At 57.7% G+C, this 25520-nt stretch overlaps 1 protein-coding gene across 1 annotated transcript; it reads right to left on the bottom strand.

Annotated features, from left to right (window-relative positions):
* Positions 1-2696: 2696 nt before the first annotated feature.
* Positions 2697-16301, bottom strand: LOC116954734 (brorin-like). The gene is made up of 3 exons (XM_032975498.2): positions 15472-16301; positions 4161-4290; positions 2697-2893 (listed from the first exon to the last, which is right to left on the bottom strand). The coding sequence occupies exons 1-3, from the start codon at positions 16222-16224 to the stop codon at positions 2751-2753; spliced, it is 1026 nt and encodes a 341-aa protein (XP_032831389.2). The 5' UTR covers positions 16225-16301; the 3' UTR covers positions 2697-2750.
* Positions 16302-25520: the final 9219 nt, after the last annotated feature.

Below are 25520 nucleotides of genomic sequence, written 5' to 3'. Positions count from 1 at the left end.
GTGAGAGAGGCCCACTGGGTGTGGTGGTGGTAGTGAGTGAAGGCCCACTGGGTGTGGTGGTGGTGGTGGTAGTGAGTGAAGGCCCACTGGGCGTGGTGGTGGTAGTGAGAGAGGCCCACTGGGTGTGGTGGTGGTAGTGAGAGAGGCCCACTGGGTGTGGTGGTGGTAGTGAGAGAGGCCCACTGGGTGTGGTAGTAGTGGTGAGTGAAGGCCCACTGGGTGTGGTGGTGGTAGTGAGAGAGGCCCACTCGGTGTGGTGGTGGTAGTGAGTGAAGGCCCACTGGGTGTGGTGGTGGTAGTGAGAGAGGCCCACTGGGTGTGGTGGTGGTAGTGAGAGAGGCCCACTGGGTGTGGTGGTGGTGAGAGAGGCCCACTGGGTGTGGTGGTGGTAGTGAGAGAGGCCCACTGGGTGTGGTGGTGGTAGTGAGAGAGGCCCACTGGGTGTGGTGGTGGTGGTAGCGAGAGAGGCCCACTGGGTGTGGTGGTGGTAGTGAGAGAGGCCCACTGGGTGTAGTGGTAGTGAGAGAGGCCCACTGGGTGTGGTGGTGGTAGTGAGTGAAGGCCCACTGGGTGTGGTGGTGGTAGTGAGAGAGGCCCACTGGGTGTGGTGGTGGTAGTGAGAGAGGCCCACTGGGTGTGGTGGTGGTAGTGAGAGAGGCCCACTGGGTGTGGTGGTGGTGAGTGAAGGCCCACTGGGTGTGGTGGTGGTAGTGAGAGAGGCCCACTGGGTGTGGTGGTGGTAGTGAGAGAGGCCCACTGGGTGTGGTGGTAGTGAGAGAGGTCCACTGGGTGTGGTGGTAGTGAGAGAGGCCCACTCGGTGTGGTGGTGGTAGTGAGAGAGGCCCACTGGGTGTGGTGGTGGTAGTGAGTGAAGGTCCACTGGGTGTGGTGGTGGTAGTGAGAGAGGCCCACTGGGTGTGGTGGTGGTAGCGAGAGAGGCCCACTGGGTGTGGTGGTGGTAGTGAGAGAGGTCCACTGGGTGTGGTGGTGGTAGTGAGAGGCCCACTGGGTGTGGTGGTAGTGAGAGAGGCCCACTCGGTGTGGTGGTGGTAGTGAGAGAGGCCCACTGGGTGTGGTGGTGGTGCTAGTGAGTGAAGGCCCACTCGGTGTGGTGGTGGTAGTGAGAGAGGCCCACTGGGTGTGGTGGTGGTGGTAGTGAGAGAGGCCCACTGGGTGTGGTGGTGGTGGTAGTGAGAGAGGCCCACTGGGTGTGGTGGTGGTAGTGAGTGAAGGTCCACTGGGTGTGGTGGTGGTAGTGAGAGAGGCCCACTGGGTGTGGTGGTAGTGAGAGAGGCCCACTCGGTGTGGTGGTGGTAGTGAGAGAGGCCCACTGGGTGTGGTGGTGGTGGTGGTAGTGAGTGAAGGTCCACTGGGTGTGGTGGTGGTAGTGAGAGAGGCCCACTGGGTGTGGTGGTGGTAGTGAGAGAGGCCCACTGGGTGTGGTGGTGGTAGTGAGTGAAGGTCCACTGGGTGTGGTGGTGGTGGTAGTGAGAGAGGCCCACTGGGTGTGGTGGTGGTAGTGAGAGAGGCCCACTGGGTGTGGTGGTGGTAGCGAGAGAGGCCCACTGGGTGTGGTGGTGGTAGTGAGAGAGGTCCACTGGGTGTGGTGGTGGTAGTGAGAGAGGCCCACTGGGTGTGGTGGTGGTAGTGAGAGAGGCCCACTGGGTGTGGTGGTGGTGGTAGTGAGTGAAGGTCCACTGGGTGTGGTGGTGGTAGTGAGAGAGGCCCACTGGGTGTGGTGGTGGTAGTGAGAGAGGCCCACTGGGTGTGGTGGTGGTAGTGAGTGAAGGTCCACTGGGTGTGGTGGTGGTGGTAGTGAGAGAGGCCCACTGGGTGTGGTGGTGGTAGTGAGAGAGGCCCACTGGGTGTGGTGGTGGTAGTGAGAGAGGCCCACTGGGTGTGGTGGTGGTGGTAGCGAGTGAAGGTCGTGGTGTGTGCTGAGGCCTGACGGACCAACGGAGACTCGGCAGCGTTCGCCGGCCACAACACCGCCAACGTGAGAAGGGGACGAATATAGCCGGGGCGACGTTTCAGGCGAGGCCCTTCCTCATGGCCAAGGGTGAGAACAGCATGCGGGCTGCGTGCTAGCGCACCGCTCGGGAGTGACCTGCTGCTCCAGCCGAGCAGCATCGAGGCGTCGGTGGCCGTCTCTTAATACAGCCCTGCAGAGCCAGTGGTGGAAACTGCACGTTCCTATGGCGGGGGCGGGCGTGGCGCGCGTCTCTCCGTAGGACACGCACCGTGGATCTTGCCCACACAACGCGGCTTCGTCACTTCATCGAGCTGCGCGTCCGCCCCCGTAGCGTCGTAGAGACGGCTGCGATTGAAGCCCTGCTCTCACTTCACCTCCCCTTGGAAGGGATGGGATTTACCGACGCGTCACCCCACCACCACCAGCAGCAGCAGCGCCGCCGCCGCCGCCACCACCACCACCACACCTCACCTGCCAGCACCCAGCACCACATCCGTAATGGGTGCTGGGGTGGACAGAGGCGGGGCGGGGGTGGGGGGAGGAGGAGGAGTGGGGATCTCAGGAACCTGCCCCACTCTTTCAAGTGCTGCGCGTCTGCGTTGTTGTTGTTGTGTGTGTGTGGGGGTGTCCGGGCATTGCTCCCCCGTCCCTCCCCTCCCTCACCTCCCCCCCACAACCGACCCCCTTGACCCCCGCCGAGGATCCCCCGAGGAGGGGGGTGGAGGTGGTGGTGGGGGGTGGGGGTGGGGGGTGGGGGGTGGGGGGAGGTGCGCGCCCCTCAGCAGCCGTGCCGCACGCATGCGGCGTGGTGGTCAGTACGCCACCACTCGCCGGCGCCCGGGCAGCGGCAGAGGAGGCACTCGCTGACCCTCACGTCGCGGCCCCCCGGGATCACCATCGCGCCCGCGAAGCAGTTGGGACCTGGTGGGGGGGGGGGGGCACAGGGGCATCATGATGAGGAGCAGCAAGAGCGGCGGCGGCGGCGGCAGCGTCGTCGTCATCAGCATCATCAGCATCATCAGTATCATCAACAGCATCATTAGCAGCATTATCAGTATCAGCAGCAGCATCATCAACAGCATCATTAGCAGCATTATCAGTATCAGCAGCAGCAGCAGCATCAGCAGCATCAGTATCGGCATATTCAACATCAGCAGCATCATCAACAGTATCATCAGCAGCAGCATCAGCATCATCAGCAGCATCAGTATCGGCATATTCAACATCAGCAGCATCATCAGCAGCGTTGAGGTGGTCTTTATTGTGGTCAGCACCATCACCGAAGTCTGTGCCATTGTGCTCGTGATTAGCTTCATGCCGTTAAGCGGGGTTGGCTGAGAGGGTTGGTTGAGGGGGGTAGTTGAGGGGGTAGTTGAGGGGGGTAGTTGAGGGAGGTAGTTGAGTGGGGTAGTTAGGGGGGTAGTTGTGGGGAGGGGTAGTTGAGGGGGGGGTAGTTGCGGGGGGTATTTGAGGGGGGGTAGTTGGGGGGAGGTAGTTGAGGGGGGGTATTTAAGGGGGGTAGTTGGGGGGGGTAGTTGAAGGGGAGTAGTTGAAGGGGGGTAGTTGAGGGGGGTAGTTGAGGTGGGTAGTTGAGGTGGGTAGTTGAGGTGGGTAGTTGAGGGGGAGGTAGTTGAGGTGGGTAGTTGAGGGGGAGGTAGTTGGGGGGCATTTGAGGGGGTAGTTGAGGGGGGGGTAGTTGAGGTGGGTAGTTGAGGGGGGTAGTTGGAGGGGGGTAGTGGAGGTGGGTAGTTGAGGGGGAGGTAGTTGAGGTGGGTAGTTGAGGGGGAGGTAGTTGGGGGCATTTGAGGGGGTAGTTGAGGGGGGGTAGTTGAGGTGGGTAGTTGAGGGGGTAGTTGGAGGGGGGTAGTTGAGGTGGGTAGTTGAGGGGGAGGTAGTTGGGGGGCATTTGAGGGGGTAGTTGAGGGGGGTAGTTGAGGTGGGTAGTTGAGGGGGGTAGTTGGAGGGGGGTAGTTGAGGTGGGTAGTTGAGGTGGGTAGTTGAGGGGGGTAGTTGAAGGGGGTAGTTGAGGGGGGGTAGTTGAGGTGGGTAGTTGAGGGGGTAGTTGAAGGGGGTAGTTGGAGGTAGTTGAGGTGGGTAGTTGAGGTGGGTAGTTGAGGGGGGTAGTTGAGGGGGGTAGTTGGAGGGGGGTAGTTGAGGAGGAAGGGGGTGGTGGTGGTGGAGCACGTACCGTGCCGGCACATGGGGCAGCACCGCTGTGGCTCGTACACGGGGTCCACGCAGTCGGGCGCGGGGCACGCGGACAGCGCGCAGTGAACGTCGCCATTGGAGCCGCAGCGACACCACTCACACGGGGACGGCTGCGGGGTGGTGGTGGTGGTGGTGGGGGGGTGGTGGTGGTGGTGGTGGGGGGTGGTGGTGGTGGTGGGGTGGTGGTGGTGGTGGGGTGGTGGTGGGGGGGGGGTGAGAGAGGGAAAGGGGTAGAGGAGGAGGCGAGTGGAGGGGAAGACGGGGGAGATGCGATGAGAGACACAGAGAGAGAGAGACGCGCAGGTAAACACGAGGGGCATCGAGTGGGACGATCGACTTGCTGCTGCTGCTGCTGCCTCCTGCAAGGCGGCAGCGGCAGCTCGGTGGGAATCTCACACCGCGTCTCTTGATTTCACGACTCCCGTGTTTTTTTAACGAATCTCACACCGCGTCTCTTGATTTCACGACTCCCATTTGCTTTTTTTTTTAACGCTCCGATATCGCTGCTACCGTGGTCGCTGTTTCCCGTGAGCCTCACTCGTGGGTTCCTCCACTCACTTCTAAACCCACCCACTCGGTGAGTGGACTCATCTGCACTGTGATCAACCAACCAACACTGCGGGTCAACGTAGCACACTCGCTCGCTCACCCACTCACTCGCTCGCTCACCCACCGACTCACCCACCACACTCACTCTCTCTCACCCACACGCTCGCTCACTCACCCACTCACCCGCTCGCTCACCCACGGACTCACTCACCACACTGCAGGTCAACGCAGCACACACTAACTCTCTCTCACCCACTCGCTCACTCACTCACCCACTCACCCACCACACAACAACAACAACAACCGCCATTCGCCACTAAGTTGCGGTGACGTCACCACGACGCTTGTGCCAGGCTATGTGCACCTTGAGGCCACGTGAAGTGTCGAACGCCCGCGGGCAGGAGGTCACGGGGCAGACCCAAGTGCCACGGGTCGACTGACTGAGATGACTGGCTGATGCACCACCTGTGCCCCCTACTGTGCCAACCTGCTGTGCTTTATCCACCCGGCGCTCCGCTCGTTGTTATGAGCGTCGCTTCTCCGTCCTCCGTTGTTGTTGGAGGACGACTGCCTCCAGCTGCCCACCACACTCACTCTCTCTCACCCACTCACCCGCTCACTCACCGATTCACCCACCACACTAACTCTCACCCACTCGCTCACTCACTGACTCACCCACCACACTCACTCTCTCTCTCACCCACTCACCTGCTCACCCACTCGCTCGCTCACTCACCCACTCACCCACCACACTAACTCTCTCTCACCCACTCGCTCGCTCACTCACCCACTCACCCACCACACTCACTCTCTCTCACCCACTCACCTGCTCACCCGCTCGCTCACTCACCCACTCACCCACCACACTCACTCTCTCTCACCCACTCACCCGCTCACCCGCTCGCACGCTCACCCACCGACTCACCCACCACACTCACTCTCTCACTCTCTCTGCTTCTTCCCTTACGCTGCTCCACGGTGGAATTCCCTCCCAACGTCTCACCCCCTCCCTCCCAAGCGCTCACGACAACAATAACCTTGCTCCGTTCGAGAACAACAACAACAACAAAAACGCCTTCATAACTCGTCTCATATCACGACGTTGACAATGATGGACGTTCTGGGCCTGTGCCCAGCCCCGTCTCGGATGTCAAATGCGCGTCTCGCACGCGTGGCCATCTCTAGATGTCAAATCCCCACTCGACCCACGCGTTCCTTTTCGTTTGCCTCGACCTTTCTCCGCCTCCAGCACGCAGTCCGGAGCCGGACGGTTCGCTCCAGGTCCACACACGGGTGGCTGCGTCTGCGTCTGCTCGCTGGGAGGCACCGCGCTGGACGAGGGGACCCGCGACAGTGAAGACGCGTGGCGCACTCTGCGCTCGTTACGCAGGGGAAGTAGCGACAAGTCCACGAACTCTCTCTCGCTCTCTGCGTGTGTGTGTGTGTCTGTGTGTGTGTCTGTGTGTGTGTATGTGTGTCTGTGTGTGTGTCTGTGTGTGTGTCTGTGTGCGATTTCAGGATAGGGCTGTCCTGCACAGATGCCATATTTTCTGACCGTCTGCTACAGCAGAGGTGTAGGGAATTCCAACAAGACCTACATCTCTGCTTTATTGACCTGGTCAAGGCCTATGATACCATCAGTAGGCCTGGGCTCTGGGTCGTTCTTCGTGCTTTTGGAGTACCTGACCCTATGCTCACGTTCATTAAGGACCTTCATGATGGTGAGCGGGCCCGGGTAAAACTACGTGGCCGGGAGTCAGAGCCATTCCCTGTACACCTTGGGGTGCGACAGGGATGTCCTCTGGCTCCCACATTATTTAGCATCAATTTTTTTTGACCACGTAGTTCGTCAAGTCTTCAATAGCTGTACCGGGGGAATCTCCATATGGTACAGATATAATGGGAGGCTGATCGATGCCCGGGTGCGGTCAAGGGATGGCTCCCTATTGCTCAACCACGTTATGTATGCTGATGATTTGGTAATAGCTGCTCAGTCAGAGGAGGAGTTGGAGACGCTGCTGCTGAGACTGGAGCGTGCCACTAAGAGGTGGGGCGTTACCATCAGCCCCACCAAAACTAAGCACCTGCCTGGGTATTTTGTACCATCGGATACTCCACCCGCACAACTCCCAATCGGTGATGGGGCAGTTGTGGAGAGAGTGGAGAGTTTCCCATACCTGGGCAGTGTGCTTATGACTGGCTCCAGTTTAACAGCAGAGGTCTCACTCCGAATCAGTCGAGCGGCAATATCTTTTCATCGGTTGCATAACGCTGTGTGGAAGCTACCTGGTCTGTCGCTCAGCACTAAGCTTCAGGTCTTCTCGGCCACGGTCATTCCCTCCCTTCTCTACGCTTGCGAAACGTGGACCCCCCTAATGGAACATCTTCGCTGGTTAGAAACATTTAGGCTGGCCTGCCTACGATCCATCCTGGGTTTAACCAGACTGGATTATGTGAGGAGCTCACAAATCCTTGAAAGATCTGGGCAAGGTCCCATCGGTGAGCTCCTCCGGCGGGCAAGGCTGCGATGGCTGGGTCATGTAGCCGCATGCCCAGCCACCGCATGCCGAAACAGCTTTTGTTCGGCCGGATTGAGGGGGTAAAGCGGGCGCGGCACGGGCTAGAGAAGAGATGGAGTGATGTGGTACAGGAGGACGTGGAGCTGAGTGGACTTGCCGATGACTGGTACCAGCGGTGTCAAGATCGGCCTCTGTGGAGGAGGCTCGTGAAGGATGCTACTGGGCAGTTGGAGGTAGTCGCCCTCCAACAACAACGGAGGGCGGAGGAGCGACGCTCACAACAACGAGCGGAGCGCCGGGTGGCTAAAGCACAGCAGCTTGGCACAGTAGGGGGCACAGGTGGTGCATCAGCCAGTCATCTCAGTCAGTCGACCCGTGGCACCTGGATCTGCCCTGTGACCTCCTGCCAGCGGGCGTTCGACACTTCACGTGGCCTCAGGGTGCACATAGCCTGGCACAAGCGTCGTGGTGACGTCACCGCCACTTAGTGGCGAACGGCGGTTGTTATTGTTGTCTGTGTGTGTGTGTGTCTGTGTGTGTGTCTGTGTGTGTTTGTGTGTGTGTTTGTGTCTATTTGTGTGTCTGTGTGTGTGTCTGTGTGTGGGGAGCGGTAGTGTAGCGGTTAGCGCGCTCCGCTATGAACCTGGTGACCCGGATTCGATTCCCGCGCACGGCCAACACCAGTGACGACTATCTGAACCGGTCCCGGGCCTCCCCTAGGTCGACTCAGCCTCAAATGAGTACCTGGTGCGGTGTGTAAACATCGCCACTAGGGAGACAAAGGCGGTCGGACGTGGTGCTGGTCACCCACCCCCTCGTGTACCGTTCTGGCCTTCATAGGTGCTCGCTAACAGCACTTGCCCCTACAGTCTGTTAAGGCTATATGGGGGATCTTTGTCTGTGTGTCTGTGTGTGTGTGAAAGATCTGGGCAAGGTCCCATCGGTGAGCTCTTCCGGCAGGCAAGGCTGTGTTGGCTGGGTCATGTAGCCCGCATACCCAGCCACCACATGCCGAAACAGCTTTTGTTCGGCCGGATCGAGGGGGCTAAACGGGCGCGGCACAGGCTAGAGAAGAGATGGAGTGATGTGGTACAGGAGGACGTGGAGCTGAGTGGACTTGCCGATGACTGGTACCAGCGGTGTCAAGATCGGCCTCTGTGGAGGAGGCTCGTCAAGGACGCTACTGGGCAGTTGGAGGCAGTCGCCCTCCAACAACAACGGAGGGCGGAGGAGCGACGCTCACAACAACGAGCAGAGCGCCGGGTGGCTAAAGCACAGCAGGTTGGCACAGTAGGGGGCACAGGTGGTGCATCAACCAATCATCTCAGTCAGTCGACCCGTGGCACCTGGGTCTGCCCCGTGACCTCTTGCCAGCGGGCGTTCGACACTTCACGTGGCCTCAAAGTGCACATGGTCTGGCACAAGCGTCGTGGTGTGTGTCTGTGTGTGTGTCTGTGTGTATGTGTGTGTGTCTGTGTGTGTGTCTGTGTCTGGCAAAACAACCCCTTACCTCCTCGCGGTGCCAGATGGGCAACCCTATCGTGGACAGTGCTGTGGGGGGAGGGCCAAATCCGATTAGCCCCTCCCCTCATGGCGTCTGTGATCACCACAGGGGCTAAACGGGGGCTCTAGACGGGTGCGAGGGGCTGGTAACCCCTCCACCTTCAAAAATTTACCACGAAACCACGAATTAAAAATGTAACAAATAAGCTTGTGCCGGAGGCCCTGGGGTGCCAGGCGTCTATGACGTCTCCTGGCCAAACCCCAATTGGCGGTGCCAGAAGATTGAATCTCTACCCTCCGGGCTCCTCCAGAAACAACGAAAATCCACTTCGTGTGGCCACGTGGAATGTTCGAACGCGCACTGCGGAGGAGAGGCTGCCACTCCTCTGTCGTGAGCTGTATCGGTACCGCCTGGATCTGTGGCATTCAGGAGGTCCGGTGGACCGGTTCTGGCTCCTGCCACCATGAGGGGTGGACAGTCCTCTACTCGGGGCAGCAGACTGCCAAACAACAGGGTGTGGCTCTTCTTTTGAACAAAAGAATGAAGGGGGCATGGGAGCGTGGCGGTGAGGTGTGGGAAGCTGTAAGCCCCGGGCTACTTTGGGCTCGCCTTTCGATCAACCGGAGGCGAGGACTGGTGGTCGTGGTTACTTAAGCCCCCACCGAAGACGAACATCCGTGGAGGGATGCAGGCAAAGCCGATGAGTCAGATGCCTTCTTTGACCTCCTGTCACAGGTGCTGGCTAAAGTGGCCCCTCGGGATGGAGTCATCTTGTTTGGTGACTTCAATGCCCGAGTTGGTCATGATGCTGGCACCTGGTCTGGAGTGATTGGAGGGCATGGGCCAGATCAACTCAAATACAACGGTAGGAGGCTGCTAGATTTTTGTGCAGCCCATGGGCTTGTAATTACCAACATGCTGTTCCAGCATTGGCGCATCCACACAACATCATGGATGCATGCCGGGTCCAAGCAAGAACATCTGCTGGACTACATAGTGAAGGACCAGCGGATGCGAGCCCATGTCCTTGACACCAGGACCTACCGTGGAGCTGATCTGCCCTCTGACCATCGATTTGTCATCTGTAATATGCGCCTGCCATTCTTCCATTTCCGTGGTGGGTGTACACCCAGGACCCCATTCCAACCTAAAGTGGCATGGTCTCAGTTATCTGATGAAAGTTGCAAGCGAGAATTTCATCATCGCTTGTGGCTGTGGTTGGCATCGTCCCCCACTCCTCCTGATGTCGAGGGTAAATGTGCGAGGTTAAGGACTGTGACTCATGCAGCTGCATTGGCTGCTTTGGGTACGCGGTCCAGACCTCTCCAGAGACCCTGGCTGACAGAGGAGGTGTTCAGGATAGTTGAGAAAAAGCGACAGGCCCACTGTCATTGGCTACAGAATCCTACGTCAGAGAAGGAGGAGGCTTACCGCAGCCTTCGCTCGGAGGTTCGGAGAGCCGCAAGGCGCTGCAAGGATGGGTGGTGGTCGCGGGTTGCTGAGGAGATGGAGTCTGCCTCAGTGGCCCGCGATCACAAATCTCTATTTAACTCCATCAAAAAAGTAACCTGCAGCACCACACCTATTACCATCATTAGGGGAAAAAATGGTGATCCTATCTCCGACCCCCAGGAACAGATTTGCAGATTTGCTGAGCATTTCTGTGAGGTCCTGGGGGAGGGGAAATCCCTCAGCCAAGAAAACATTGTGGCACAAAGTGGGGATGACCCTGCTGAGGCTGCGGTGCCTCAAATATTGGAAGAAGTCACCCCCTGTGAGAGGCTGGCTGAGGTGCCATCTGTTGAGGAAGTACTGAAGGCGATCCGAGATCTGAGATCAGGAAAGGCACCGGGCAGAGATGATCTCCCAAGCGAAATGCTTGGGAGATCATGTGCCCTATATGACATCATAACAACAGTCTGGACCACTGGACGGGCTCAGCAGGATTGGAAGGATGCCCTGGTGGTCCCCCTCTTGAAGAAGGGGGACCGCACAGACTGTAACAACTACAGGGGCATCTCACTCCTCAGTGTGCCCGGATAGGTCCTGGCAAGGATTATTCAACATCGCCTTGCCAGGCACGCTGAGGAGAGGCTTGCGAAGCCCCAATGCGGTTTCAGGAAAGGGCGGTCCTGCACAAATGCCATATTTTCTGTCCGTCTGCTACAGCAGAGGTGTAGGGAATTCTAGCAAGACCTACATCTCTGCTTTATTGACCTTGTCAAGGCCTATGATATTATCAGTAGGCCTGGGCTCTGGGTTGTTCTTCGTGCTTTTGGAGTCCCTCACGATCATTTAGGACCTTCATGATGGTGAGTGGGCCCGGGTAAAACTATGTGGCCGGGAGTCAGAGCCATTCCCTGTACACCTTGGGGTGCGACAGGGATGTCCTCTTGCTCCCACATTATTTAACATCTATTTTTGATTACGTAGTTCACGAAGCCTTCAATAGCTGTACCGGGGGAATCTCCATTTGGTACAGATATAATGGGAGGCTTATCGATGCCCGGGTGCGGTCAAGTGATGGCTCCCTATTGCTCAACCACGTTATGTATGCCGATGATTTGGTAAAAGCTGCTCATTCAGAGGAGTTGGAGACGCTGCTGCTGAGACTGGAGCGTGCCACTAAGAGATGGGGCCTTACCATCAGCCCCACCAAAACTAAGCACCTGCCTGGGTATTTTGTACCATCGGACACTCCACCCCCACAACTCCCAATCGGTGATGGGGCAGTTGTGAAGAGAGTGGAGAGTTTCCCATACCTGGGCAGTGTGCGTATGACCGGCTCCAGTTTAACAGCAGAGGTCTCACGCCGAATCAGTCGAGCGGCAATATCTTTTCATCGGTTGCGTAACGCTGTGTAGAAGCTACCTGGTCTGTCGCTCCGCACGAAGCTTCAGATCTTCTCGGCCACGGTCATTCCCTCCCTTCTCTACGCTTGCGAAACGTGGACCCCCTTAATGGAACATCTTCGCCGGTTAGAAACATTTAGGCTAGCCTGCCTACGATCCATCCTGGGTTTAACCAGGCTGGATTGTGTGAGGAGCTCACGAATCCTTGAAATATCTGGGCAAGGTCCAATCGATGAGCTCCTCCGGCAGGCAAGGCTGCGTTGGCTGGGTCATGTAGCCCGCATACCCAGCCACCGTATGCCGAAACAGCTTTTGTTCGGCCGGATCGAGGGGGCTAAACGGGCGCGGTTCGGGCTAGAGAAGAGATGGAGTGATGTGGTACAGGAGGACGTGGAGCTGAGTGGACTTGCCGATGACTGGTACCAGCGGTGTCAAGATCGGCCTCTGTGGAGGAGTAGGCTCGTGAAGGACGCTACTGGGCAGTTGGAGGCAGAGGATCGACGCTCACAACAACGAGCAGAGCGCCGGGTGGCTAAAGCACAGCAGGTTGGCACAGTAGGGGGCACAGGTGGTGCATCAGCCAGTCATCTTAGTCAGTCGACCCGTGGCACCGCGGGGTCTGCCCCGTGACCTCCTGTCAGCGGGCGTTCGACACTTCACGTGGCCTCAAGGTGCACATGGCCTGGCACAAGCGTCGTGGTGACATCACCGCCCCTTAGTGGCGTTGTTGTGTGTCAGTGTGTGTCTCTGCTGAAGCCCGCTCGTCGTGGCTGGCAGCAAGAGCAGCGGCAGCAGCTTCACACTGACGTCGACACCACGTACCGTGTCAACCCATACGGTTTTACCCCGTAGTCTTCTACAGGGAAATTTAGTTGTCAGGTCCGTACGGCGTACAGCCGTTTCAATACGGGCAACAAAAAAATCTGTCTGTGTTTCTCCCTTGCGATGGGACTTTGTAGGATGAACGTTGAGATGTATTAGGGGCACTGGGGTGACCAATTAGGTCTGAACGGGTCTGTAATAAGGTAGGGCACTGATAAGGGGGTTGACAGGTAGGTAGTGGTGAGTGTAGTGGTGAGTGTACTCGTGGTGAGTGTAGTGGTGAGTGTATGAGTGGTGAGTGTAGTAGTGGAAAGTTTTGTGGTGAGTGTAGTAGTGGTGAGTGTAGTGGTGAGTGTAGTGGTAGTGAGTGTAGTGGTGAGTGTAGTGGTGAGTGTACTAGTGGTGAGAGTAGTGGTGAGTGTACTGGTAAGTGGACTAGTGGTGACTGTAGTGGTGAGTGTAGTGGTGAGTGTACTAGTGGTGAGAGTAGTGGTGAGTGTACTGGTAAGTGTACTAGTGGTGAGAGTAGTGGTGAGTGTACTGGTAAGTGTACTAGTGGTGAGTGTAGTGGTGGGTGTACTAATGGTGAGTGTAGTAGTGGTGAGTGTAGTGGTGAGTGTACTAGTGGTGAGTGTAGTGGTGAGTGTAGTGGTGAATGTAGTAGTGGTGAGTGTAGTAGTGGTGAGTGTACTAGTGGCGAGTGTACTAGTGGTGAGTGTACTAGTGGTGAGTGTAGTGGTGAGTGTAGTGGTAGTGAGTGTAGTGGTGAGTGTAGTGGTGAGTGTACTAGTGGTGAGAGTAGTGGTGAGTGTACTGGTAAGTGGACTAGTGGTGACTGTAGTGGTGAGTGTAGTGGTGAGTGTACTAGTGGTGAGAGTAGTGGTGAGTGTACTGGTAAGTGTACTAGTGGTGAGAGTAGTGGTGAGTGTACTGGTAAGTGTACTAGTGGTGAGTGTAGTGGTGGGTGTACTAATGGTGAGTGTAGTAGTGGTGAGTGTAGTGGTGAGTGTACTAGTGGTGAGTGTAGTGGTGAGTGTAGTGGTGAATGTAGTAGTGGTGAGTGTAGTAGTGGTGAGTGTACTAGTGGCGAGTGTACTAGTGGTGAGTGTACTAGTGGTGAGTGTAGTGGTGAGTGTACTAGTGGTGAGTGTACTAGTGGTGAGTGTAGTGGTGAGTGTACTAGTGGTGAGTGTACTAGTGGTGAGTGTAGTAGTGGTGAGTGTATTGGTGAGTGTACTAGTGGTGAGTGTACTAGTGGTGAGTGTAGTAGTGGTGAGCGTTCTAGTGGTGAGTGTAGTGGTGAGTGTAGCAGTGGTGAGTGTACTAGTGGTGAATGTAGTAGTGGTGAGTGTAGTGGTGAGTGTACTAGTGGTGAGTGTACTAGTGGTGAGTGTAGTGGTGAGTGTCGTGGTGAGTGTACTAGTGGTGAGTGTACTAGTGGTGAGTGTAGTGGTGAGTGTGCTAGTGGTGAGTGTACTAGTGGTGAGTGTAGTGGTGAGTGTACTAGTGGTGAGTGTAGTAGTGGTGAGTGTACTAGTGGTGAGTGTACTAGTGGTGAGTGTAGTGGTGAGTGTGCTAGTGGTGAGTGTACTAGTGGTGAGTGTAGTGGTGAGTGTAGTAGTGGTGAGTGTAGTGGTGAGTGTAGTGGTGTGTGTACTAGTGGTGAGTGTAGTGGTGAGTGTACTGTTGGTGAGTGTACTAGTGGTGAGTGTTCTAGTGGTGAGTGTACTAGTGGTGAGTGTACTAGTGGTGAGTGTAGTGGTGAGTGTACTAGTGGTGAGTGTAGTGGTGAGTGTAGTAGTGGTGAGTGTAGTAGTGGTGAGTGTACTAGTGGTGAATGTACTAGTGGTGAGTGTACTAGTGGTGAGTGTAGTGGTGAGTGTACTAGTGGTGAGTGTACTAGTGGTGAGTGTAGTGGTGAGTGTGCTAGTGGTGAGTGTAGTGGTGAGTGTACTAGTGGTGAGTGTACTAGTGGTGAGTGTACTAGTGGTGAGTGTAGTGGTGAGTGTGCTAGTGGTGAGTGTAGTGGTGAGTGTACTGTTGGTGAGTGTACTAGTGGTGAGTGTACTAGTGGTGAGTGTACTGTTGGTGAGTGTAGTGGTGAGTGTACTAGTGGTGAGTGTACTAGTGGTGAGTGTAGTGGTGAGTGTACTAGTGGTGAGTGTACTAGTGGTGAGTGTACTGTTGGTGAGTGTACTAGTGGTGAGTGTACTGTTGGTGAGTGTACTAGTGGTGAGTGTACTAGTGGTGAGTGTACTAGTGGTGAGTGTAGTGGTGGTGAGTGTACTAGTGGTGAGTGTACTAGTGGTGAGTGTAGTAGTGGTGAGTGTACTAGTGGTGAGTGTTGTAGTGGTGAGTGTAGTGGTGACTGTAGTAGTGGTGAGTGTAGTAGTGGTGAGTGTACTAGTGGTGAGTGTACTAGTGAGTGTGCTAGTGGTGAGTATACTAGTGGTGAGTGTACTAGTGGTGAGTGTACTAGGGCACTGATAAGGGGGTTGACAGGTTTGCGTCTCGCCTCCCGCTGCTGCTGTTGCCATCGAGCGCCCAGAGAAATTCCTCGCACACCGGGAACCCCACGCTTGAAGCGCGCACGTGGTCTCATCAACATTGACGAGTCGCCCAGCCACCACCAGCTACAGTCCCTGCAGGTACCCCCCTCACCACCGCCACCACCACCAACCCCCCACCCACCACCATCAGCAACCCCAACCCCCCACCCCCACCACCACTACCCCCAAACCCCCACCCCGGCCCCCCCACTACCAACCCCCACCCCGACCCCCTCACCACCACCACTGCCCCCCACCCCGGCCCCCCCACCACCAACCCCCACCTCGACCCCCACCACCACCACCACTGCCCCCCACCCCGGCTCCCTCCACCACCACCACCAACCCCCAACCCACCCATACCCCACCACCACCAACCCCCCCACCCCAACCCCCCAACCACCACCAACCCCCACCCCGGCTCCCCCCACCACTACCAACCCCACTACCACCACCACCACTGCCCCCCACCCCGCCGTCCCCCCCCCTCCCTCACCTGGAACTCGTCCAGGAGGCGGTAGCGGCGTCCGCGGTGCACGCAGAAGTTGCGCACCTCCCTGCACACGGGACAGCACCCGCCGTGACGCACGCGCACGCACCTGCGGGGCAGCCGCGGGCACTGCGGCCGCGGGCACAGCGGGCCCTGGGCCGTGCACACGCAGGGGCAGCGCGAGGTGCCCGCAGTGAACTTGTCGCCCACGCGGTACACGTGGCCCCTCGCGTCCATGCACACGCGGCCGCTCAGCATGGTCGCCTCTGCGGCGGCGGCAGCGTCCTCCTCCTCCTGCTCCTGCTCCTCCTGCCGCTGCCGCTGCTGTCCACGACCGCCGCCAACTCGCGCGACGCCGCTGGAGTTGGCGGCGGTCGCGGACCCGCGGTCGGGACCCGGCTGCGGGTCGCGTCGGCGCTCGGCGGCGTCGTGATTCTCGAGGCCGTGGATCTGTCGGTGGAGCTCGAGGATTTCCTCGTGCAGGTTCCACAGCTCCTCCTGGAGCAGCGCGATCTCGCGCAGGCTGGAGGCGGCGTCCACCGGGCGCGGCTTCTCCACGTGGTTGCTGTTCGCGCCTCCTCCTCCTCCCCGTTCACCAGCGGCGGCGTCGACGGCGTCGACGGCGACGGCGTCACCGACCGCTCTGCTGTGCGCGCTCTTGGGGCCTCTGTGCGCGCCCCTCGCGGGCCACAGCAGCGCGGCCCAGGTCAAGGCCAGGGCCGCGCAGAGCCACGGGGAGGAGGCCCGCGCGGCCGGCATGGGGAGAGCACGAGGCGGGGTGCCCTCCGCGCCGACGTTGCTTCTCTGCGGCTCCTCGCGCGCCTGGGCGTTACGGGGTCGGGTTGGTGGGGGGGGTGGGTGGTTAGTGGGGGGCGGGGGTTCAGTGGTGGGGGGGGGGTGGTGGTGGTGGAGAGCTCGAGATGGAGAGAGAGGAAGGGAGAGAGAGAGAGGCAGAGGGAGAGGGAGAGAGGGAGGGGAGAGTGAGGTGGATTGGAGGAGCTGTTGATATTCAGGGCGCATCGCGTGCACGATTTTTTTTCTCCTTCCCTCCCTCCCCAATCTCCCCACCCCCCGCAGCCCCGCCCCCCCCCCCCCCGAGCCCCCCCCTTCCCCCTCGTGCCCGATTCGTCTCCTCGCACTGGCAGACGACGGCGCGGACGGGCGAGGCGAGCGCCAAGACGCGAGTGAACAGAATGAAGACGCTGCCGCCGTTTGTTAACCGCTGCTGGATGAAGGCATTCGGTCGGCGTGGTGGGGGGGGGGGGGCTGTGACCATACTTCACCACGCAGGGCAGTTGGGTTTGGTGAAAGGGGGAGAGGGGGGGGGCTAGCATGACCGGTTGAGACCTCACTCGCCACTGACGGTAGCCGTGGCCGGGAATGAAACTCGGCTGGATTCGTAGCGCAGTGCGCTAATCGCTGCGCCACCGCCCAGCCGCCTGCCCCACTCAAAGTTTTTGTTTCGTTTTAAATATGAGTCGATTATAATCGCGGTCCGTGGTGAGGGTTCGTGGTGAGGGTTCGTGGTGAGGGTCCGTGGTGAGGGTTCGTGGTGAGGGTTCGTGGTGAGGGTTCGTGGTGAGGGTTCCTGGTGAGAGTCCGTGGTGAGGACCCGTGGTGAGGGTTCGTGGTGAGGGTTCGTGGTGAGGGTTCGTGGTGAGGACCCCTGGTGAGGGTTCGTGGTGAGGGTTCGTGGTGAGGGTTCGTGGTGAGGGTTCCTGGTGAGGGTTCGTGGTGAGGGTTCGTGGTGAGGGTTCGTGGTGAGGACTCGTGGTGAGTGTTCGTGGTGAGGGTTCGTGGTGAACACCCGTGGTGAGGGTTCGTGGTGAGGGTCCTTGGTGAGGGTTTGTGGTGAGGGTTCGTGGTGAGGGTTCGTGGTGAGGACTCGTGGTGAGGGTTCGTGGTGAGGGTTCGTGGTGAGGGTTCGTGGTGAAAGTTCTTGGTGAGGGTCCGTGGTGAGGGTTCTTGGTGAGGGTTCGTGGTGAGGGTTCGTGGTGAGGGTTCGTGGTGAGGACCCGTGGTGAGGGTTCGTGGTGAGGGTCCTTGGTGAGGGTTTGTGGTGAGGGTCCGTGGTGAGGGTTCGTGGTGAGGGTTCGTGGTGAGGGTCCGTGGTGAGGGTTCGTGGTGAGGGTCCGTGGTGAGGGTTCGTGGTGAGGGTTCGTGGTGAGGGTTCGTGGTGAGGGTTCTTGGTGAGGGTTCGTGGTGAGGGTTCGTGGTGAGGGTTTGTGGTGAGGGTTCTTGGTGAGGGTTCCTGGTGAGGACTCGTGGTGAGGGTTCGTGGTGAGGGTTCTTGGTGAGGACTCGTGGTGAGGACCCGTGGTGAGGGTTCGTGGTGAGGGTTCGTGGTGAGAGTCCGTGGTGAGGACTCGTGGTGAGGGTCCGTGGTGAGGGTTCGTGGTGAGGACCCGTGGTGAGGGTTCGTGGTGAGGGTTCGTGGTGACGACTCGTGGTGAGGGTTCGTGGTGAGGGTTCGTGGTGAGGGTTCGTGGTGAGGGTTCTTGGTGAGGGTCCGTGGTGAGGGTTCTTGGTGAGGGTTCGTGGTGAGGGTTCGTGGTGAGGGTTCGTGGTGAGGACCCGTGGTGGGGGTTTGTGGTGAGGGTTCGTGGTGACGACTCGTGGTGAGGGTTCGTGGTGAGGGTTCGTGGTGAGGGTTCGTGGTGAGGGTTCGTGGTGAGGGTTCTTGGTGAGGGTTCGTGGTGAGGGTTCGTGGTGAGGGTTTTTGGTGAGGGTTCTTGGTGAGGGTTCCTGGTGAGGACTCGTGGTGAGGGTTCGTGGTGAGGGTTCTTGGTGAGGACTCGTGGTGAGGACCCGTGGTGAGGGTTCGTGGTGAGGGTTCGTGGTGAGAGTCCGTGGTGAGGACTCGTGGTGAGGGTCCGTGGTGAGGGTTCGTGGTGAGGACCCGTGGTGAGGGTTCGTGGTGAGGGTTCGTGGTGACGACTCGTGGTGAGGGTTCGTGGTGAGGGTTCGTGGTGAGGGTTCGTGGTGAGGGTTCTTGGTGAGGGTCCGTGGTGAGGGTTCTTGGTGAGGGTTCGTGGTGAGGGTTCCTGGTGAGGGTTCGTGGTGAGGACCCGTGGTGGGGGTTTGTGGTGAGGGTCCTTGGTGAGGGTTTGTGGTGAGGGTTCGTGGTGAGGGTTCGTGGTGAGGGTTCGTGGTGAGGGTTCGTGGTGAGGACCCGTGGTGAGGGTTCGTGGTGAGGGTCCTTGGTGAGGGTTTGTGGTGAGGGTCCGTGGTGAGGGTTCGTGGTGAGGGTTCGTGGTGAGGGTCCGTGGTGAGGACTCGTGGTGAGGGTCCGTGGTGAGGGTTCGTGGTGAGGACTCGTGGTGAGGACCCGTGGTAAGGGTTCGTGGTGAGGGTTCGTGGTGAGGGTTCGTGGTGAGGGTTCGTGGTGAGGGTTCGTGGTGAGAGTCCGTGGTGAGGGTTCGTGGTGAGGGTTCGTGGTGAGGGTTCGTGGTGAGAGTCCGTGGTGAGGATTCGTGGTGAGGGTTCGTGGTGAGGGTTCGTGGTGAGAGTCCGTGGTGAGGGTTCGTGGTGAGGGTTCGTGGTGAGAGTCCGTGGTGAGGGTTCGTGGTGAGGGTTCGTGGTGAGGGTTCGTGGTGAGGGTTCCTGGTGAGGGTTCGTGGTGAGGGTTCGTGGTGAGGGTTCGTGGTGAGGGTTCGTGGTGAGAGTCCGTGGTTAGGGTTCGTGGTGAGGGTTCGTGGTGAGGGTTCGTGGTGAGAGTCCGTGGTGAGGGTTCGTGGTGAGGGTTCGTGGTGAGAGTCCGTGGTGAGGGTTCGTGGTGAGAGTTCGTGGTGAGGGTTCGTGGTGAGGGTTCGTGGTGAGGGTTTGTGGTGAGAGTCCGTGGTGAGGGTTCGTGGTGAGGGTTCGTGGTGAGGGTTCGTGGTGAGGGTTCGTGGTGAGAGTCCGTGGTGAGGGTTCGTGGTGAGGGTTCGTGGTGAGGGTTCGTGGTGAGGGTTCGTGGTGAGAGTCCGTGGTGAGGGTTCGTGGTGAGGGTCCGTGGTGAGGGTTCGTGGTGAGGACTCGTGGTGAGGGTTCGTGGTGAGGGTTCGTGGTGAGGGTTTGTGGTGAGAGTCCGTGGTGAGGGTTCGTGGTGAGGGTTCGTGGTGAGGGTTCGTGGTGAGAGTCCGTGGTGAGGGTTCGTGGTGAGGGTTCGTGGTGAGGGTTCGTGGTGAGGGTTCGTGGTGAGAGTCCGTGGTGAGGGTTCGTGGTGAGGGTCCGTGGTGAGGGTTCGTGGTGAGGACTCGTGGTGAGGGTTCGTGGTGAGGGTTCGTGGTGAGGACTCGTGGTGAGGGTTCGTGGTGAGGGTTCGTGGTGAGAGTCCGTGGTGAGGGTTCGTGGTGAGGACCCGTGGTGAGGGTTCCTGGTGAGGACTCGTGGTGAGAGTCCGTGGTGAGGGTCCGTGGTGAGGGTTCCTGGTGAGGGTTCGTGGTGAGAGTCCGTGGTGAGGGTTCGTGGTGAGGGTCCGTGGTGAGGGTTCCTGGTGAGAGTCCGTGTTGAGGGTTCGTGGTGAGAGTCCGTGGTGAGGGTTCGTGGTGAGGACTCGTGGTGATGACCCGTGGTGAGGGTTCGTGGTGAAGGTTCGTGGTGAGGGTTCGTGGTGAGGACTCGTGGTGAGGGTTCGTGGTGAGGGTTCGTGGTGAGGGTTCGTGGTGAGGACTCGTGGTGAGGGTTCGTGGTGAGGACTCGTGGTGATGACCCGTGGTGAGGGTTCGTGGTGAAGGTTCGTGGTGAGGGTTCGTGGTGAGGACTCGTGGTGATGACCCGTGGTGAGGGTTCGTGGTGAAGGTTCGTGGTGAGGGTTCGTGGTGAGGACTCGTGGTGAGGGTTCGTGGTGAGGGTTCGTGGTGAGGGTTCGTGGTGAGGACTCGTGGTGAGGACTCGTGGTGATGACCCGTGGTGAGGGTTCGTGGTGAAGGTTCGTGGTGAGGGTTTTTGGTGAGGACTCGTGGTGAGGGTTCGTGGTGAGGGTTCGTGGTGAGGGTTCGTGGTGAGGACTCGTGGTGAGGGTTCGTGGTGAGAACTCGTGGTGAGGACTCGTGGTGAGAGTCCGTGGTGAGGACTTGTGGTGAGGGTTCGTGGTGAGGACCCCTGGTGAGGGTTCGTGGTGAGGGTCCGTGGTGAGGGTTCGTGGTGAGGACCCGTGGTGAGGACTCGTGGTGAGGGTTCGTGGTGAGGGTTCGTGGTGAACACCCGTGGTGAGGGTTCGTGGTGAGGGTTCGTGGTGAGGGTTCGTGGTGAGGGTTCGTGGTGAGGGTTTCTGCCTTACAAGAGCGTGCGTCATCAAAACCATCATCGTCATTTTCTTCTCAGAGTCGCCATGATGAACCATCAATTAATCATCACGCAATAAACATCATCAATTAATCATGGCCACCACCACCAACATCACCACCACCATCATCGTCATGAATTCACGCGACACGTCTGGAGTGGGAGGCGGCGAGGCGTCGATGCCCCGGGAGGTGGTGAAGGCGTGGGGCGGGCTTTGGGAGAACTGGTGGGTTGTGGTGGGTTGTGGTGAGTTGTGGTGAGTTGTGGTAGGTGGTGGTGGGTTGTGGTGAGTTGTGGTGAGTTGTGGAAGGGGGTGGTGAGTTGTTGTGGTAGGGGGTGGGTGGGTTGTGGTGAGTTGTGGAAGGGGGTGGTGGGTTGTGGTGAGTTGTGGTAGGTGGTGGTGGGTTGTGGTGAGTTGTGGTAGGTGGTGGTGAGTTGTGGAAGGGGGTGGTGGGTTGTGGTGAGTTGTGGTAGGGGGTGGTGGGTTGTGGTGAGTTGTGGAAGGGGGTGGTGGGTTGTGGTGAGTTGTGGTGAGTTGTGGTAGGGGGTGGTGGGTTGTGGTGAGTTGTGGAAGGGGGTGGTGGGTTGTGGTGAGTTGTGGTGAGTTGTGGTAGGGGGTGGTGAGTTGTGGTGAGTTGTGGTAGGGGGTGGTGGGTTGTGGTAGGTGGTGGTGAGTTGTGGTGGGTTGTGGTGAGTTGTGGAAGGGGGTGGTGGGTTGTGGTGAGTTGTGGTAGGGGGTGGTGGGTTGTGGTGGGTTGTGGTAGGGGGTGGGTGGGTTGTGGTGAGTTGTGGTAGGGGGTGGTGGGTTGTGGTGAGTTGTGGTGAGTTGTGGAAGGTGGTGGTGGGTTGTGGTGGGTTGTGGTGAGTTGTGGTGAGTTGTGGTAGGGGGTGGTGGGTTGTGGTGGGTTGTGGTGGGTTGTGGTGAGTTGTGGAAGGTGGTGGTGGGTTGTGGTAGGGGGTGGTGGGTTGTGGTGAGTTGTGGTGAGTTGTGGAAGGGGGTGGTGGGTTGTGGTGGGTTGTGGTAGGGGGTGGTGGGTTGTGGTGAGTTGTGCTAGGGGGTGGTGGGTTGTGGTGAGTTGTGGTAGGGGGTGGTGGGTTGTGGTGAGTTGTGGTAGGGGGTGGTGGGTTGTGGTGAGTTGTGGTGAGTTGTGGTAGGGGGTGGTGGGTTGTGGTGAGTTGTGGTAGGGGGTGGTGGGTTGTGGTGAGTTGTGGTGAGTTGTGGTAGGGGGTGGTGGGTTGTGGTGAGTTGTGGTAGGGGGTGGTGGGTTGTTGTGGTAGGGGTTGGTGGGTTGTGGTGAGTTGTGGTAGGTGGTGGTGGGTTGTGGTGAGTTGTGGTAGGTGGTGGTGGGCTGTGGTGAGTTGTGGTAGAGGTTGGTGAGTTGTGGTGAGTTGTGGTGGGGTTGGTGGGTTGTTGTGGTAGGGGTGGTGGGTTGTGGTGAGTTGTGGTAGGTGGTGGTGGGTTGTGGTGAGTTGTGGTAGGGGGTGGTGGGTTGTTGTGGTAGGGGTTGGTGGGTTGTGGTGAGTTGTGGTAGGTGGTGGTGGGTTGTGGTGAGTTGTGGTAGGTGGTGGTGGGCTGTGGTGAGTTGTGGTAGAGGTTGGTGAGTTGTGGTGAGTTGTGGTGGGGTTGGTGGGTTGTTGTGGTAGGGGTGGTGGGTTGTGGTGAGTATTGGTCGGGTGTGGTGAGCTGTGGTGAAGGAGTGGGGGCTTAGGGAGGGGAGGGGCTGTGGGTATGGGAGGGCGGTTGTGGAGGGCGGGGGGGTATAAATGGGCTGGGAGGGGGGGGCTGAGACGGCCTGGAGACGTCACGTGATGACGAGTTCGCGCAGTGACGTCGTCCCCGAGAGTTTTCTCGTCGACGGCCCCCCCCCGCACACCCCCCCCCGCACCCCCCGCACCCCCCCCCCCACACCCCCCCGCACCGTCACCACAGCTCGCCAGCTGAAGCAGGGGGGGGGGGCTGACCTGTGCCTGGCCAGCGCCCCCGCCCCCCCCCACCAATGTCAACACCCGGAGCGAGTTGAGGAGTTGGGGGGGGGGTGACTGGAGTGGTGGGGGGGGGGGGCATGGCACGTGCCGAGCCCTCCGCGTCACGGGGGTGCCGTCACCGAGTGAGCCCCGCGAGGAGGGGGGGGGGGGTTGAATGGGGGGAGGGGGGGGGTTGAATGGGGGGGGGGTTGAATGGGGGGGGGGTTGAATGGGGGGGGGTTGAATGGGGGGGGGGTTGAACGGGGGGGGGGGGGGGTGGGGGGGGTGTTGTTATCCCCTGCGCCAGGCGACAGCGCCACCTTCGGGGTCCCTCGCGGGTTCCGTTGGAGATTCGCTTCGGGGTTTTTTTGGTGCTTTTTAGTTTCGAGGCTTTCGACGTTTCGCTTCTCGGTCCCGTGGGGGTTCTCGCGCAGAAGCACAGCGGAGCCACGCGGGGTGGGGGCGGTGCCGGAGTGAGCGAAGTGCAGGGCCTGTAGAATTTGATGTTATAAAGGGGCCGCTAAATAAAAAATACAAATAAACATAAATCTTCTTTGGTTCTTTCGGTAAAGTCACGTAGAGTGAGAATAAAATAATACATTGATAAAATAAAATAACACAGCGCTGTCCTACCAGACAGTCTCGTCCCCTTCACCTGATGAAGGCCGCCTGTGTTGTGGCCGAAACGTCGTGATAATATTATTGTGTAATTTGATTTTATCAATGTATTATTTTATTCTCATTCTACGTGACTTTACCGAAAGAACCAAAGAAGATGAATCCTTGCAGTCACGAAAGCTTTAAATCGAAAAAGAAACATAAATGTTAAAACGCAAATGATTAATTTGCATAGTAAAGCAAATTGCACTTTTTCACTTGCTATACAGCCAGATAATACGACAAATCGCCAACCTTAAACGCCCAGTCGTTCATAACAGTTTAAGGCGGTATAGTACTATAGTTGTAGAGCAAGTGCAGAATCACTGAACCGGAATTGATAGCTTGAAAGCATTTAGTAGCTACTCGTACATTTGTAGTAGCTACTACTACATATATAGCTACTTTTGCTACTACGATAATTCGGTACTGAGTGAGGGGGGTGTGGAGGTTTCTGGTGCCCTCCGTCAGGAGTGGCCAGGTGCATTGCTCCACAGTTATCCTGGATGTGGTATGTGTCCGGTATGGTGGGCTGGATGAAGGACTCTCCATCCCATGGCGTTTATTGGGATTGCTTGCCCATATGTTGAACCACGAGTTGGTGAAAGAGGGTGATGGGGACGCCCATGAGTAACTATCAGTCGCCACTGATGTACGCCGTGGCCGGGAATCGAACGGAATATGCTGTGATCATGACGCAGTACACTAACCACTGCGCCACCACTCCACCGATATCAATCAATCACCCACTCAGTCATCATCATCATCCATCAATTACTCATCATCATCATCCATCAATCACCCACTCATCATTCATCAATTACCCACTCATCATCATCCATCAATCACTAACTGATCATCATCGTCATCCATCAATTACCCACTCATCATCCATCAATCACCCACTCATCCATCAATCACCCCCTCATTATCATCCATCAATCACCCCCTCATCATCCATCAATCGCCCACTGATCATCATCGTCATCCATCAATCACCCACTCATCATCCATCAATCGCCCACTCATCATCATCCATCAATCGCCCACCCATCATCATCCATCAATCGCCCATCATCATCGTCATCCATCAATCACCCACTCATCATCATCATTCATCAATCACTCACTCATCGTCATCCATCAATCACCGGCTCGTCATTATTATCCATCAATCGCCTACCCATCATCGTCATCCATAAATCACCCACTCATCATCCATCAATCACCCACTCATCGCCATCCATCAATCACCCACTCATCATCATTATCCATCAATCATTCACTCATTTTCCATCAATCACCCACTCATCATCATCGTCATCCATCAATCACCCACTCATCATCCATCAATCACCCACTCAACATCATCCAACAATCATCCACTCATCATCATCCATCAATCACCCACTCATCACCATCCATCAATCACCCACTCATCATCCATTAATCACCCACTCAATATGGTCCATCAATCACTCTGTCATCATTATCGGCATCCATCAATCACTCACTCATCATCATTTTCATCCATCAATCACTCATCATCGACATCTTTCAATCACCCACTCAATGGCATCCATCAATCACCCACTCATCATCATCCATCAATCACCCACTCATCATCATCCATCAATCACCCACTCATCATCATCCATCAATCACCCACTCATCATCCATCAATCACTCACTCATCATGATCGTCATCCATCAATCAACCACTCATCATCATCATCCATCAATCACCCACTCATCATCCATCAATCACCCATCATCATCGTCATCTATCAATCACCCACTCATCCATCAATCACCCACTCATCATCCATCAATCACTCATCATCATCGTCATCCATCAATCACCCACTCATCATCCATCAATCACTCATCATCATCCATCAATCACTCACTCATCATCATCGTCATCCATCAATCACCCACTCATCATCATCCATCAATCACTCACTCATCATCATCATCCATCAAGCACCCACTCATCCATCAATCACCCACTCATCATCCATCAACCGCCCATCCATCATCGTCATCCATCAATCACCCACTCATCATCATCCATCAATCACCCACTCATCATCATCGTCATCCATCAATCACCCACTCATCATCCATCAATCGCCCACCCATCATCGTCATCCATCAATTAC

This window comes from Petromyzon marinus, chromosome 56, assembly GCF_048934315.1.
Source record: "Petromyzon marinus isolate PM22_M1 ecotype Great Lakes invasive population chromosome 56, UKy_Petmar_22M1.pri1.0, whole genome shotgun sequence".
In the NCBI taxonomy this organism is placed as follows: Eukaryota; Metazoa; Chordata; class Hyperoartia; order Petromyzontiformes; family Petromyzontidae; genus Petromyzon; species Petromyzon marinus.
The sequence above is the reverse complement of the archived record's forward strand: the minus strand, read 5'-3'. Positions and strand labels throughout refer to the sequence as shown.

Coding starts and splice junctions, on each gene's coding strand:
- LOC116954734 (XM_032975498.2), bottom strand. CDS start 16,224: ATGCCGGCCGCGCGGGCCTCCTCCCCGTGGCTCTGCGCGGCCCTGGCC. Junction 4,291..15,471: donor GCCTCCTGGACGAGTTCCAG/GTGAGGGAGGGG, acceptor ACCACCCCGCAG/CCGTCCCCGTGTGAGTGGTG. Junction 2,894..4,160: donor CTGCCCCATGTGCCGGCACG/GTACGTGCTCCA, acceptor CCCCCCCACCAG/GTCCCAACTGCTTCGCGGGC.